Source organism: Esox lucius, chromosome 20, assembly GCF_011004845.1.
Source record: "Esox lucius isolate fEsoLuc1 chromosome 20, fEsoLuc1.pri, whole genome shotgun sequence".
Taxonomy (NCBI): domain Eukaryota; kingdom Metazoa; phylum Chordata; class Actinopteri; order Esociformes; family Esocidae; genus Esox; species Esox lucius.
Genome location: NC_047588.1, coordinates 20,717,614 through 20,734,396, shown reverse-complemented (window position 1 = coordinate 20,734,396; position 16,783 = coordinate 20,717,614). Strand labels below are relative to the sequence as shown.

Here is a 16,783-nt window from a genome sequence, read left to right as displayed (position 1 = left end):
AAGGTGAGGGCCGGTCAACGGCATCAATGCCTTCGTCATCCAGGAACTGCCCACACACTCCAGGAGGAACCCAGGGCCCACTGCACCAGTGTAAGGTCTGATGATGGGTCTGAAGATTTCATCCCGGTAACAGCAGTCAGGGTACCGTTGGATAGCACGTGGAGGTCTGTGTGTCCCTCCAAGTATATCCCTCCCCAGACCTTCACAAACCCACCGCCAAGCTAGATGATGTTGCAGCCAGCATAACGTTCATCACGGCGTCTCCAGACTTTTTCACGTCTGTCACATGCTCAGTGTGAACCTGCTCTCATCTGTGAAGATAACGGGGCGCCAATGGCAGATCTGCCATTTCTTGTGTTCTCTGGTGAATGCCAATCGAGCTGCGCACTGCTGGGCTGTGAGCACAGGTCCCAGTAGAGGCACCCTCATGGTGTCTGTCTCTGACAATTTGGTAACCCACTGGAAGTCCTTGTAGGGCTCTGGCAGTGCTCCTCCTGTTCCTCCTCGCACAAAGGAGCAGATACCGGTCCTGCTGCTGGGTTGATTCCCTTCTACGGCCCTGTCCAGCTCGCCTTGTGTAACGTCCCATCTCCTGGTATCTCCTCCATGCTCTTGAGAATGTACTGACACACAGCAAACCTACTTGTGACGGCACTTATGGAGGCGCCATCCTGGAGGAACTGGACTGCCTGTGCAACCTGAATGGGCTGCAGGTACCGCCTCATGCTACCAGTAGTGGCAAGGACACTGGCAAAACGCAAAACTAGAAAATAATCAGTCAGGAAGGATAAGGAGAGAGCAATTGTCTGTGGCCACCACCTGCAAAACCATTCCCTTTTTGGGGGTTGTATTACTGTTGCCTCCTCAGTGCACTTGTTGTGACTTCCATTTGCACCAAAACAGGTGACACTGATTCACAATAGCTTATGCTTCTTAACTGGACAGATTGATATCAATGACATTTAATCGACTTGTTGTTATTCGGTGATGATTACGTGTTACCTTAATTTGTTTTGAGCAATATAAATTAGAATTTGCTATGGACTTATTTTTGATACTTTTTAAAAATGGTCAGGGACTCTTCCTAACTTGACCATTGGGTAGCCGGATGTGCATTCACAGTTGATGGCTAAAACATACTTTGTTAGACCACTGTTAATTAAAAATGAATATTGTAGGTTAACTCTTTTTGAACTGGAATAAAAGATTGACCATATCCTATCTGAAATATAGTGTATTATATTTGAAAAGCATTTGAAATGTAATTTAAACTGAAGCATGCTCTAACACAGTGCCTTTCAGAATATTGTTCTACTTGGTAAAGATTAGCCAAAAAGCTATGAAAACATTTAAAAAAGGTGGTTTCCCAGCTTTATCTTACAATCAAAATGAGCTAAAACTAACCTTTAAATAATGTCAAATAGTTAAAAATACCTATTTTTTTATCGTTAATGTTATCCGCACCATGGAGGAATTCTTATAACTCAGATATTTTAGAAATAACTTCCAATTTTAATTTATTATTTCATCTCATTCATTAGGAACAGTTAGATGGCCAACCATGACATCCTGTTTTACTGGGGCATAAATATGAGGTGACACACATGCCAAAGTCCCTTAATCATCTATCAACAAAGAAGGTCGAACTTAACACTATACATACAGTACTAGACCATCCTAAAATGCTACAAATGTTATTAGTTTAGCATACTTATTATTTCTAATACTGTATGTAGTATTATTCCTAAATTTATATTCTCCCTATCATATGGGAGATTTATAGCTATTTTAAAATCAACTTTACTGTCAACCCCGGTTACTCATTTTGGTACTTAGAAAATTGGCTCAATGCGAACACATTTTAACACCATGAGTAGGTGTCTGAAAAGGGACAGAATTTGAACATTATGAATACACACGATGCATGTTAGTAAAAAAGGACATGTAAGCCAGTTACTGCCTTTTTATACTGGAAAAAATACAAATGCAACATGCAATCATTTGAAAGAGTTGCTACCCAGTGCGGTTGAGGGACATTGGAACTTAGGATAATGAGCTGTCTAATCTCTGGCAACAGCTCCAGTGAACATTCCTGGAGTGAGCATATCAAATGGCCAATTTCATGCTCTCTCAGATCTTGAGACATCTATGCCACTGAGTTGTTTGACGAAGCTACTAATTTTTTGAGTGGTCTTTCATAGCCCTCATCACAAGGTGCATATGTTTAATGATCTTGCTCAGCTTCTTGATAAACACACCTGAGGTGGATGGATTATCTAGGCCTGAGTAGAAATGCTCACCAACAAGGCAGAAAAATGTGCGCACAAAATTAGAAATGTGCATATGATATCTTTTATTTAAGTTCACAAAACATGGGACCAACACTTTACATGTTGCGCTTATTTTTATATACAGTATAAGATATGCATTGCATAACATTTTGTGAAGATCCTTGGACTAAATGTTTAGAGAAGTTAATTTATAATGTGGTTTTATGCACAATAGTAGTACAGACCAATTTGTTTCCTATGAAAATATGTTTTTAGGTAATAGCTCTTATTCGAACCAATGCCATTGCAGAATGTGTGTGCATCAGAGGCAGCAGGTTAGAGCTCTGGACCAGCCTAAGCCACGTAAAGGCCAATTCCACTAAAAAATGCGGCAAGGGCCTTTGGAAAATATTCAGACCCTTTTTCCACATTCTGTTGTCGTATACTTTGTTGATAATTCAGTAAATATATTTTTTCAATCAATAGCAAGAGAGATCCAAAACCCAACGATGACAAGGTGAAAAATAAATGCTTTGAGCTTTGAGCCGATTTATTGAAAAACAAAATGTCATGTACAAGTATTCAGACCCTTTTCCATGACACTTGAAATTGATCTCGGATGCATCCTGTATCCTTTGATCATTCTTGAGATGTCTCTAGAACTAGAAAGGCACACACCTGTCTATATGATTGCCCAAACTCAAAATGCATGTCAGAACAAAAAAAATCTAAAGAACTCTCTGTAGATCTCTGAGATGGAATTGTGTGGAGGCATAGGCAACAAAAGAAGCTTATTAAAAAAAATGCTCAAGCATTGAAACTTTCCAGGACACGGTGGGCTCCATTACTGTGAAATGGAAGAAGTTTGGAACCACCAATAGTCTTTCTAGAGCTGGCCCTCCAGCCAGACTAAGTATCTAGGCAAGATGGTCAGGCAGGTGACCAAAAACAAATGGCCACTCAACACAATCCTGCAGTGGCTTTCAGACAAGTCTGTAAATGTCCCTCAGTTGCCCAGTCAAAGCCCGGACTTGAAACACATTTAACATCTGTGGGGGCACCTGAAGATCGCAGTTCACTAAAATCCCAATTCAATCTTACAGAGCTTGAAAGAATCTGCATGGAATAATAGGAAAAACTACACAAATCCTGGTGTACAAAGCTGGAAGAAAGCTCAAAGCAGCTGTGATTGTGGCCAAAGGCACGTCCACAAAATTTTGAATAAACTGTCTGAACAATTATCTCATGTAGATGAGATTTTCCTGTGATTCATTTCTAAAAATGTTTTCACTTAGTCATTTAACATTTGGTATTGTGAGTTGATTGGCAAAAAAACAAAACATGAAGAGTTTATGACGTAAAGTAGAAAGGGTCTTTCCAAACGCTTTTCCTGTCAAGTTGCTAAATTATTAATGGTATCTTCACCTTCAAACAATTCCAAATGTTAACTTAGTAAATAGGGAAAAGGGGCATGTTGTTTTTCAGTCCAGATCCATCTATTCTTAAAATATCTTAATAGAATCCAAGCCCAATAACCAACAGGGGTAGGCCAGAAGATCTGATCAAATTCAGATAACATTTGGAGTTTTAATCCTCTACAACAGTCACTACAAAATTCAGCCCCAATTAGTACAGTACACGTTCTGTCGTTTGTTGGCCTCTGATTGTAATAATGACACAGTTGAGGCAATAAGGATCCCCAAATATTGTGTACTGTAATTTAAGAGATGAAGTGCCCCATGTCTTCAGAACTACTTGCTTTTACACTTGGAATATAATGGCTGAGGTATGATGGTGATTCTACTTATAGATCATTCACATGTAAACAACATTACACATCCAGCCCAAAGTGGGAGGTTTCAAAAATGTACTACATCTATTACATAGACAGTCTGCACCTAACGTGACATTGAATATGCAACAATTCACTGTGGTTCACCTTGTTTTCCAAACACCACATTGAGCAGATAAGAGCAACGCATTTTCATTGGAAAAACAGTTAAAACAAAAAAGATAAATAAAACAACTTTCAGGTAATTGTCTAAAACCATTATAAGTTTACTCAGTCATCAGTAAAAAAGGTGACAGTATAACAATCGATTTAAATAGAACAATCATTTGTAATCAAGGATACTGTGCAACCTTGGTCAGTACATTATTTGTATCCAGGCTTATATGGCACCTAACCTATCTGTTTGAAAACACAGATCAGAAACAGACCATGTGCTGTCCAACTCTTGAATTTGATAGGCTTATGGCAGATTATGCTTCTCAGAAAGTAATGTAGACCGCTGGTATTGCATCAGATTAGTACCGAACGATTATAGCTACAGCAGGTGATCAATTTCAGCATGATGCATCAATAGCTATAATAACTAGATTTAGGACCTATACATTATCATGGCAACCAGCTCACAGTACAATATATTTATAAGATGTACAATATCTAAATTGCTGTTTGGGAATACTACAGATGAAGTCAAAAGACATAAGTGGCAATTTAATTAGTGTGGAGGGCATCTGAACTCAGTGACTTAACCTAATTTTCAAACTTGCTTATACAGAGAAATGCAGCTGCCAGGATTAGAGCCAAACAAAAGTTGTCTTTGGGTGTGGTTTGATGTCTAGTATACTGGAAGGGGAAGATATTATACTCATCGTGTTCTATTCAGTTGATTCTTTCTTAAAACATTGCATCAGAAACCCAGAGGTACCTCCCTGCTGCCAATCTCAAAGAGAATTCCCAGTTATCTTTCACAGATTAGCTTCAGCTTACCTGATAACTTGTGCTGCCCGCTATGTTATTGGGTTACATCATCTGTGGCATACCATTTCTTCGATCATCTAGAAAATTCTCCTCTTTACATTTATTTTGAATGCCACATAAGCCATTTTAAAACATCTCTTTTTCAGTGAAGTAGCTCTTTAATAATAACAATAACAACAACATACTTTTTTCTTAACATTCTCTGATCAGCAAGTGCCACTTTGACAGCAACATTGTGAACTGGAAGTGACTACCTAAATTGAAATGGAATTGGGCCCAATCTCCTAAAAATCACCATGTCTCTTATAATAACCAACAGTAAGGCATCATAATTTGGGGTGAGTTCTACAGAACAGAATATCCTAAACAGGCTCATGAGAGACAATAATAAAAGAATAAATAAGACAGGAGAGTGCAACAAAGTTCATGTTTCCCACATTTAGAAAGACACTAAAAGACAGGAAATGATCAAAGGGGATGAATAACTTTAAGGTCCCTAATGCCCCTTACCCACTGGACGATAATACTTTGGTCCAAATGAATCCATGTGACATTAGCCGAAGCCTGGGTATACTAATCTACTGGTCAAAGAAAGATCCTTCTCACTACAGATGAGTGAGAATTCAGGGAAGAGTGGATGCGTGACCATGATCTTCGAGGCAGTTTGACACTCTCGATCACAATTTGCAGTTCGAAACAAATGATTTGTTTCATGTGGCTTTCCATAAATGTGAGGTATACAGAGACAAAACAACAAAATGTCACTCTCACCTCTCAGAGAAATCCTCATCTGAAACCATTTTGGGATCTGTCTGTGCACTCAGAAGTGCAGTGTGAGCAAATAAAACAGCAAGCTACAATGACATTAATGGGGTTGCGACACCATGACTAAAGCTCCCTACTTAGACATTCTCTCACCAACTAATGGCCAGCTAGCATATTCGCTCCCTGACTACTGACAAGCTAGAACATTCTCTCCTTCACTATTGGCCGGACAGAACATTATGTTCTCCACCATTGTCAAGCTAGCACATTCACTCCCTGACTTGGTGAGCTAGCTTTAGGATCTTGGCTTGATCAGAGCCATCTGGCGGCCACTGGCATCACATAAGGTAAGCCAACATACTTAAGACACTGTACCATGGTTGAGAAGATTACTCAGGGGAAAGGGCACTGAGACAATATGGCAAAAACAGGGCAAATATGGCAATGAAGCTAGTAGGCGACAAATCCACAAAAAAAGTACTTGGCTTCATAGTTGCTGTCAACAAAACAACAGTGTCCAAGTCTATTCAAATGCATTACATGCAACTGGGGAACGGCGCTAACGTGGGTTATCATCATGAAACCAGACAGTTATTACCCTATTTTGTACAGTTAGTCTATGAACATGGTTAGGCAAGGATCTTCCTAGCCAAACCCCAAACTGTATGCTTGGTGGTGTGGACAGCAGCAGGCCAGTGCAGAGAGAGTCCCTGCGCGCATCACAGCGTAAGTATCATACACATGGCCTTTCGATCGCCCCGCCCTCAGGCTCCTCTTCCTCTCCTTCTCCTCATGCCGTTGGGTCATTCATCAGTAAAGGCTCCAGGCCTGTTGATGCTGAGGGTACGATGATGAAGAAGAAAGGGATGAAGTGGAGGAGAAGGAAAAGTCTGCGGGGTGCAGCTGCTTTCCACACGCACACATTCAGTCCATCTTCTCCTTCTGGACCAGCTTCGGCGCGTCTACAAAGTCCCGGCCATTGAAGAGGATGACGCCAGCGGTCACAAAGCTAGCTGTGCCCCAGAACAGCACGTATGCCAGAGTCTCCGTCCAAGTGTCACCTAAGGAGGGGGACAGTGAGGGTCTCTATGGGTAACCATTTTCCAAGTCAATACCACATTATTACTTGTGGAAACAGCACTGAAAAACACGAATGCTGTAAAACAGTCTTTATGGTCCAAATTCTAACGTGAAAACCACAAACCATTTCATAGAAATGATATTCCCTTATTAAAATATAGAGTACAATTTACAAGGGACTCCATAGATTGCTTACCAGCCATGAGGAGGCAGATGATACACATGGAGAAGGCCACAACCATGATAATAGGCAACTATGGGGAAAGGGAAACCAAGACAAGAGATGATAAAGGCAGAACAGTGAAATCATGCTGTGACTAAAAGCAGCACACTGAAAGGCACCCATAATTACAAAATATTCTGCCTCACACTTCTGCGCAGGTATGACTTAGTGCAAACATTTTCATAGTGGCAATGCTCTAACCAAGTCAGTTACTCAGGATATATTTGCTAGTTGACCTTGCGTACATACCCCCTGGACCAAAAACGGTAGCTAGCAAGATGCAGATGGCAGAGGTTATATTTGACGACAGCATTAAATATAAGTGGTTCGTTTCTGTCAACTACCTTCCCAAACAACACTGCTAACGGTCTGCAATCTCTGGTTTGAAATTGCAATGTGGCTGCCTTGGAGCAGTGGGCACTGGGTTTGTAAGACTGAAATCAAGACATTGTAGCTAATAAGTATACATTTCACTGGTCAAGTGTAGCACATCAGCCTCACCGTGAGAAACTTCCAGTCTTTAGGCTCATGAAGGGGTGTGGTCACATCAGCCTCATCAACAGCGTAGTTTCCCAGGAAGAGATCAATGGAGTCCTGGAGACCACAAGAGACTCAGTCACACATTTGCTCTTCTATCCATGTGGGGACATGCAGCCTAACGATAAGCCTAGCAACTAAACGGTAATGCTTAAACCTAAAAGTAACCCCAATTCTTACACTGTTCAATTTTAAGTCTAACCTCTAACCGCTGACCAGGAAATCACGTTTTCCTAATCGGGAACATTTTGAAATTATCGGTAATGCCTAAATCTAAACGTAACCTAAAACGTAACACTATGCCCAATCTTATGTGTGTTCCATAACCTATCCACTAAACTGGAATCACAATTTCCTTAGTGAAGACCTCCCACAGAACCTTGTGGGTAGTGATATTTCAGGCTTAACCATGTACACATACGTAAATCACACAACCACATACACAAAACGGGCTTTTATTAGATGTTTACAAAATATACAGAAATTGTTATCAACACACACCTGTCTGAAGCCATCAGAAAAGTTGTTCTTGTAGTATCTGATCATGGAGTTCCAACCATCCATCACCAGCCCCCAGTGTGTCCTCTTCCCTGTTCTGAGACATGAGAACTGCTTCAGTTATCAGTCACTTTCACAATCACCTCTCTTTGACACACATTCAAAATAACCAGCATAATCTTTCACTGTTTCCTGAGCATAATCTCACTCAGATCCTTCTGTTCAAAGATAAAGTTAACAGTGTATTCAACAATCACTACAATCACCAAAATTGTATACATTCACATTATGAATGATGATTAGCACATAGCGGTAATTTATTTACTATAACTCACAGGTAAAAAGTTATTGTAATATACATATTACTAGTTACTTTCTCCAAAATTACTTATTACTCCATGGGGAAATAATTTGTTACTTAAGTTTAGATGACTTTGTGTTAAACATCCCAAAACTTTGCACAGAAAAGGCTAAACCAGCAACAGACCTAGCGTCTCACACCACAGACAGCAAAAATGTTTTTATGTAGTGTAACAGCTGGTGTCATCAATGAATACATGTTTGAATGGTCGGAGTCATTGGGCTACACCTTTACCCACCTGTTTTAGCATACACAGCAAATTGATTGGTACTTAACATGTGACTGACAAACATACAAAACGTTTGAGAAGTGATTTTACTTATGAGATACAATTTGTCCTCAAGAACATTTTCAATTAAATATAAGGATAAATGATTTGCACATCATTGCATCATAGTTGAGTCTCGCTTTCTGGGGAAAAGAAATAGCTGTACAAGGGTCATCAGAAAGGCTGTGAATCATAGGGAAAATACAGAGCATTCCACGTAAATTATAAACTCCCCCAGGCAATCAAACTTTCTGACCAAAATTCCAAGGGATACGCGCAGTGCAAACCTGGAACTGGCCATGCCTTAACACACCATCCATTCAGAGAAGTATGGTGCTGGTATCTTGCTGTGGGGACAACTCCACTGCAGCAGGAACTAAGCATCTTGTTAAAAATAATTTGGGGAAAATACACCTTGGGAGGAAATGCACCATTTAGCAGGACAGTGATCCCAAGGCCAAAACAACTTTGGATTGGCTCAAGAACAAAAGATGAACGTCCTACAGTGGCCCAAGCAAATACTTAATCTCAATTGCATTTAGAATCGGTGGCACTATTTGAAAATTGTGGTCAACAAGTATCATCCAACACACTGGGAAAAAACTGCCAAGGCGATTGGGCCACAATCACAAAAACCCTGTTTGCAAAGCTGGCAGACTCTAAGCTGTTGTTGCTGCAAAATATGGCTCTACTGAAGATTATTATTGGGTCGGGGTTGAATATGTATGTATGTATTTTTTTTTTCTCCAATATGAAATCAATGTCACCATACAATAACTGATTTTAATTGTAACAGCAATAACATCCCAATGTACCATTTATAACTCTGTAAAATGAGAAAATTGTTCAGGTGTTTGAATCCTTAATTTGTAAGGTGCAGACACTGTGGAGAAGTAAATTCAAGCAAGTGATTAACAGGCCTCTGTTTATTCAAATGAGTAACTGTGTCAACAGGGTCTGTTAATCTGTGAGAAAGACCTTGGTCTGACCTGGGCTTAAGGCTTTTCTATGTTCAATGAAGATCCAAGTTTGTTTGTTTGTATCCTATCCTGTTCTTTGAAGATGCCAGTATGTAGCCCATCTGTCTTGAAAAGATAAAGGACAATGGACATTTCTGCTGCTTTTGATTGTGATGGTTGCTTCCTGCATATATGCTGAATTAATAAAGGTAACCTAATGAATGGAGGATGTTTCTTTGAAAAAACACTGTGCACTATGCCCTAGATGGCTAAAACATGTGAGCCTCTCTTGCCCTCACCTTGTGAAGTCAGTCTTCAAGGCCCCTGTGCCAGCATACTGTTTGGCACACGCATTGGCATTATCTGCCCATGCTGCAGAGAAGGAAGAGAGTGGAAGAAAAAAATAACCCCACTGTATTTACACAGACAGAAGAAAAATGTAAGATGTTCTTCATGTTAAACAATGGAGATGTCATCTTCCTCACCGTTTTTGTAGATCTTCTCAAAATCAACTTGATCTTCAATCCTCTGGCCCATGTGAAGGACTCCCAGTCGCTGCAGACAAACACATTTTGAGTGAAATACTACCGTGGCCTGACTAAAGGGGGGAAAGGCTGAACCAATACTGTAACCATACACTTCAAACAGTGGGGAACCATCAGGGCATTCTACGCCTTCAGATAAGGCAAAATTATTTTTAGTGATTAACCTTTTACATTTGAATGCTCTTTTGATTCAATTTCGTCAGCTTAGGTTGGAAAGAGAAAGGACGACACCAAATAAAAAATAATATTCAATCTGAATGTTTCTCTGATGGTCTCTAGGAACCTAAGCCTGTTAGTTTTGGCTATGGTATGTAATTGTAATGATTTAGGTTTAGTTATTAAGGTCCAGTGGATAAGACAAAATGCTTATTTATTTTGCTTTTTTTAATCAGTTAGTTTTATATAGTGTGCATAGTCTTGACAGACTATATATGAAAGCTATCACATGTCTGTGACACATGGGGCAATATATAAGATTTTCAGTGTACCACTACCATAAATACAAGTATAAATGAACAGAAGAAATCTGCAGGTAATCTTTTCAAACATGGAATACATATATTCCCATTAAATTAACACTGCATCTACATCTGTAATTCCTTAGGCTACCATTTGCTTTTAAAGTAGGCTATTGGAGAAGAAGCACTCAACATATAAGGGTGATGAAATACACCTAATGCTAAATACTTCAAAGTAAGACAACTGGTGTCGTTTACCTAAATGAACCTGTAAATGGTGTATTCCTCAAAATAATGTTTTAATTTTTGTTATATAAATCAAATTTTCGCAGAAACAAAGAAATGCCAAATCGTATATTTTGTCAATGAAACGTGCCAAGGAGAACGAAAGATGCTTCATAACCATAAGGGAGTGTCTAAGAGTACTGGCGTGCCAGTTGTTCCCACCTCAAGCTGTGACTGCAGTGAGCGCCGTGCCAAAAGGCTCTGGATGACATTGGTACGATCGAGACAGTCCATGCAGTTACTGCGGAAAATCCCATCCTGTTGAACCATAACCTTCCCATCTGCATCCACCAAGAAGTACCTAACCAACCAACCAAATCAATCAATACCTTCAATCTAATTCATGTAGACATTTTAAAACAACTGTTGGTTTATGCTAGGCCATGTGAATAAACACTTACCCATACTCATCCTGCATCTCTGCCACCATGTCTACTAAGATCTGCAAGCGATGCCATCTCATCCGACTGCATTCCTTGTGGAAGTCAAATGCTATGTACCTACAGGTGCACAGTTCAAGGTAAAATCCAGTGACATTCTTACCTTTAATGATTATTTTCAGTTCCAAAGTATTAGACAGAACAATTACAGTATAAAAAACATCAATATTATAAGTAAACTGTGGGATTAGAAGGAATGATGAGTCCTTACTTGACCATGCCATTGCCCAAGCTAGATGCCATCTTGGCAAACGACATTTCCAACTGCTTCTCTGAGCCTTTCTGGTCGATCAGATTTAAAATAACTTGCTTTCCATAAATAATTATCTGAGAGTCAAAATGTCTCTGGAAGCCATCCAGCTGTGAATGCAGGATGGGACAGTAAAGGATGAGATAAACTATGAGTGTATAGTAATACTAAACATATTACTCTACTGTAAATGGACTTCTACAAATTCAAAATGACATACAATTGAATGTATTGTGGATAGCTTACATGATTGACAGCTTTGCTGATCTGAGGCTTAGGTTTGTACTTGAGGTTGGGTCTTTGGGACCAGTAGAAGGGGATGGAGCCTCGGGTCTGAACAAATGAGGCCTTGCCCCCATTGTACTGGACAATCTGCTCTGTCTCTACAAAGTTAGCTGCATGTCCCTCTGTGTCAATGCCTAAGAGACCAAAAAGACATTGTGTAATCATCTGTTTACACATCAGCGCGGTCAGAGTTAAGATTTTTTGACAGTGAACATAAGTGGGCACATCAATATAATCTTCAGAACTAATGGGAAAGGGGAGACGGTTTTCTTTCAACCCAGCTATGACATCTAATTCGGGTGTGTTACTGTCTGGTTAGAACAAAAGGCCATGCATGGGTCCTCTGTGGAAAAGATGGCCCATCACACCTAACATTGTCAGAAAGCACTGATGTATGGATGTTGCAGTACGTCACCTCTGACATAGTAGCGTACTCCAGCCCGGAAGCAGCTCCGTCTAGAAATGATGTTCCAATCAAAAATCTTCCCATTGATGCAGCAGGACTTCATAGTTATGACTAGACAGCAAGGAAGTTAGGGAGTATAAAGTCTTAACCCCTAAAGCCTAACCATATGTCTTGAACTTGACCTTTCCAGGAAAAAAATTGGAGTTGGAAGTGCAGGGATGCTTATGAATACTAATATCCCTCCAAAAGTGATGGAGCTCCATCATATTAAGTCAATGGATCCACTTCTACATGAATCTCTACCTCCTCTAGTGGCTAAAGGAGTTTTCCTTCTCTGTTGATATACAAGGTCTGTCAAACAGTTTCCAGAGCTTCTCTAAAGAAAAAGAATGACCAGGGTAATGAAAGAATCACTAGATCAATACATTCAGCAACTTAGACAGCTCAATCATAAGGCTCAAAAATGAAAATGAGCATGTAATCTATATGTTCATGCACCTAAGCAACTGATCACAAAAATGCTTAGTATTAAATAAGACATGACAGATTAGAGGGTTAAAACTGAAATGCTATGTAATAATAAAAAAGGATACAGCCATGGACAACTGGGTAAGCAAACCTATGCAGCTGTCAAGAAAAGAAGAGCCAAGCAATACAGATCAGAGAGGTCACAGAATCTGTACTGAAGTGGATTCATATTATATGTATTATGCTGTTAATGCGCCATCTCAATCTTCACCTCTGGCTGTGTCATGAAATCTTTCAGCAAGTGACCATTCCACACAAACCGTTGATCTGCCTAGATATAAGGAGACAAAATAATTATGAATTTAAGTTAAGTATATCCTGTAGGAAATGCTGGCATCTAAGTACAGAACACATGTAAAACACATACCTTGTGCTGTACTAGTGTTTTCACACATGAATCTCTAAAAAAATAAACAAGTCAACAATGTCAATTTTACTCCCTATATACAGCTCTGGAAAAAACTAAGAGACCACTGGTTTTACAATTCATAGGTATGTGTTTGAGTAAATTTAACATTTGTATATATTCTACTGACAATATGAATCCCAAATAAAAATATTGTTTTAATATTAGAGTACTTATTGGTAGAAAACAACTGGTCAAAATAACAAAAGAAATGCAATAGCATAATACTAATGCTAATATTTTAACTTAGGAAGAGTTCAGAAATCAACATTTGGTGGAATAACCCCGATTTTTTATCACAGCTTTCATGCGTCTTGGCATGCTCACATTGCTGTTGGGTGACTTTATGGGGACACTAAATATACCTTTGATCATGGTCTAGAAGCTTGGCTTTGTTTGATGGCTTGCGACCATCCATCTTCCTCTTGTTCAAACTCAAGGTTTTCAATGGGGTTCAGGTCTGGAGATTGGGCTGGCCATGTTCTTGATCTGGTGGTCCTCCATCATCACCTTGATTGACCTGTCTGTGTAGCATTGAGCATTGTCCTGCAGGAAAAAACTATTCTCAGAGTTGGGGAACATTGTCAGAAGGAATCAGGTGTTCTTCCAAGATAACCTTGTACTTGGCTGATTCATGCATCATTCACAAAGACAGATCTCCTCCAGCAAATTTCACAGTGGGTGTGAGACACTGTGGATTGTAGGCCTCTCCAGGTCTCCGTCTAACCATTAGACGACCAGGTGTTGGACAAAGCTGAAAATTTGACCCGTCAGAGTAGATGACCGTACTCCATTCCTCTACGGTCCAATCCTTATGGTCTTTTGCAAACTTCAGCCTGGCTCTTCTTTTCTTCTCATTGATGAAGTGCTTTTTTCTAGCTTTGAACAACTTCAGCCCTGCCCCTAAGAGCCTGTTTCGAACTGTCCTCACAGTGCACTTCACCCCGGCTGCTGTTTGTCATTCTTTTTGTAGGTCACTTGATGTCATCCTACGGTGGTTGAGTGACATTTGAATGAGTCATCTCAGTTAGGGAACGTTTTTGCCCTCTGTGGATGGAAGCAACCTGACGCTCACCGTTTCCCTCTGCCAGTAAAGCCTGAATTGAACCCTTCTTTTCCTCAATCAAAGCTTTTCTTTTCAACTTTTTTGTCATGCTGAATAGTAATTTTTTTATTCAAATTACCTTTGAGTTACTACTTGCACTGTTTTTGCCATCCAGCTGGTCCTATTGCAAGAGGATAGTGATGACCACAGCAGTGGTTTGTATACATTTCCTTGTAAAATTAGATTTGGTTCAGGAAATCACCTAATCAGTTCCTCATTAAGTAAAATGAGGTGTGCCTGTGTTAGAATTTAACAGACACTGGAATGGAATGGCTGCCATACATAGAGATGCTGATTTAAGAAAGATTAAGAGCGGTCTCTTAATTTTTTCCAGAGCTGTATATATATCCCTTCATCTTCTTACTCTCTCCAGCAGGCTCATCTCCTGGAACTCAGGGCTGGTGTTGGCCAATCTCTGTAAGGTGTGGGTGAGGTCGTAGTCAGTGGCGAAGTAAAACCCATCCGTGTGCAGAACACTGTTGATCATGGACAAGAAGGCTTTGTTGTCCTGCATCTAATGGGTCAGAAAACAAGGGTGAAACTCTCAACAGAAGTTAGGTGGCATGAAAAAATATCAAAAGACAACTTTACTTCAATAGAACATGTATTAAAATAAGGACCCAGCCTTAAATGTCAACAAAGTCTGCATTTACACAGGCTGCTTATTATTAACTGCTATCTTTTGTGTAAACATCCCAATGAACACATCCAACTGTCATTGAGAACTCACTGTGAAGCGCTTTCTCCTTTGACTAAAACATCTGCAGTGAAGTAGAGCTCCTGGTGCACTTGCTTTAGGGCAGGGATCGGGCCTGGGGCCCTAAACTCACATGTCCCTACCTGGTTTTCGGTCAGGTGCAGCACAGTCTTCTTGTAGGAGATCATGTCAAAGTCCATAGCCTTCCACACAGTATGTCCCAACAGGTCACCCACCTTCTTCTTCTTTGTGATGACAATGAGGTATGTGCCTGGGGAGGGGGCAAAGGTAACACTAAAGTAAGCAGACCACTATGTAACTTACTGGTTGTCTTCTCAACTAAGAATATGACTGGAGAGTCTGAAAGACTGAACCAACCTGCCACCAGACGGATAGTTCCCATAATACCAGATATTGGCCGTGTGACTGCATGGGGAGGAATGTCTTTCCTCACTAAAGAAGAACAGTTGGACAATTTATCATCTACCTTTGCTTTTATGACCACAAACTAGAAGTTTTTGTTCAGCGTAAATCATGCAATGTTAAATCACTCTCTAACACTAACATACCAGTGAGGATCATTTCTGTAGACACCCTGTCAATGGACAGTACATCATTGGAGCGGTCATCACATGCCTCAATGTAAAATTTCTCAGGGGTAGTGTGCCTATATGGGGAGAAAGTTCACAAAGTAAGCATACACATTTCGAGAGCTAGCTACTAGTACTGTAGATGTACTGCTGGAATTGTGATACTCCTCGTATTATAGGGAAAGCTATCTTGTTTTTGCCCAAGCTCAACCTAGATAACTATGTTCCACAACACTAAGGTCTGTATACCTGGTAGCCCATTTGATAGAGACAGTTTAGAGTACGTAAGCTAAATAAACTTACTAGTACTAGACGCTAGAAGTGGCTAGTGTTGTGACGCTTAGCAAGCTAGCTGGCTGGCTAGCCACTAGTAACAGCATAAGCTTGTTATCTACAGTAAACTACAGTGCAGTATTTCATCAACGCGATCGATGATATTTACTGTACAGTACTATCCATTAAATAAGTATGAACAGCCAGACATATAAACTCTTAGTGAATAAACAAGATGAATTTGAAGTAACTGTTAGTGTCGTTATGTAAAGCTGGTTAACTAGCTAGCTAGCTCCTTTAAACTAGATGGAAAAAAATCTGAATGACTGCAGTTCAGTGTTAGCTAGGTACTGTGTATTATCGTAAGTAGCTAACAACTTAACGATCTGTTAAACCTAGCTACTGCAGATTTCTCTCGTCAACTAACTATGGGAAATAAAAAGACGAAAACAATCACTAACTAGCTATAATATAACTATACATATTGAAGACTTACAGGTTCAAGCTCTCGTAGGCGGTCGCCATCTTTACTTTACTGGCGTCCTGACCTAGTAAGTGACGTGTCAATGAATGTGCAAATTGTACCGTAGCTATGGTGCCTCGACCAAAGTTCGCGTCCAGGGTCAGCTAGCAGCGTTGCTATTTAGCAAACCTTTAAATCATATACAGAAACGTATCATGTAGCGGACAAAGACATACACACTCAAAAGTATTTTGTTCAATTTTACTAATACTGCAGGAAATGCAATGTTTGTTTTATACTGCTTATTGAACACACGTTGTCATC

At 40.0% G+C, this 16,783-nt stretch overlaps 1 protein-coding gene across 2 annotated transcripts; it reads right to left on the bottom strand.

Moving 5' to 3' along the window:
* Nucleotides 1–4,307: 4,307 nt before the first annotated feature.
* sacm1lb (SAC1 like phosphatidylinositide phosphatase b) lies at nucleotides 4,308–16,599 on the bottom strand. Of its 2 annotated transcripts, none has more exons than XM_010885148.3 (18): nucleotides 16,493–16,599; nucleotides 15,703–15,800; nucleotides 15,512–15,586; nucleotides 15,277–15,404; nucleotides 14,801–14,950; nucleotides 13,137–13,196; nucleotides 12,991–13,024; nucleotides 12,407–12,508; nucleotides 11,953–12,125; nucleotides 11,668–11,816; nucleotides 11,418–11,516; nucleotides 11,179–11,317; nucleotides 10,214–10,283; nucleotides 10,028–10,100; nucleotides 8,144–8,237; nucleotides 7,607–7,699; nucleotides 7,079–7,136; nucleotides 4,308–6,863 (listed from the first exon to the last, which is right to left on the bottom strand). In XM_010885148.3, the coding sequence occupies exons 1-18, from the start codon at nucleotides 16,519–16,521 to the stop codon at nucleotides 6,727–6,729; spliced, it is 1,761 nt and encodes a 586-aa protein (XP_010883450.1). In that variant the 5' UTR covers nucleotides 16,522–16,599; the 3' UTR covers nucleotides 4,308–6,726. The 2 variants fall into 2 exon arrangements, with proteins under 2 accessions (XP_010883450.1, XP_010883451.1); XM_010885149.4 differs by lacking the exon at nucleotides 16,493–16,599 and adding an exon at nucleotides 15,973–16,184.
* Between the last annotated feature and the right edge of the window lie 184 nt (nucleotides 16,600–16,783).

Excerpts from the sequence above, each read along its gene's own strand:
- sacm1lb (XM_010885148.3), bottom strand. The coding sequence starts at position 16,521 with ATGGCGACCGCCTACGAGAGCTTGAACCT. Across the intron at positions 15,801-16,492 it reads GCCTACGAGAGCTTGAACCT|GCACACTACCCCTGAGAAAT; the intron begins GTAAGTCTTCAA and ends CTCCCCATATAG. Across the intron at positions 12,126-12,406 it reads AGTACGCTACTATGTCAGAG|GCATTGACACAGAGGGACAT; the intron begins GTGACGTACTGC and ends TTGGTCTCTTAG.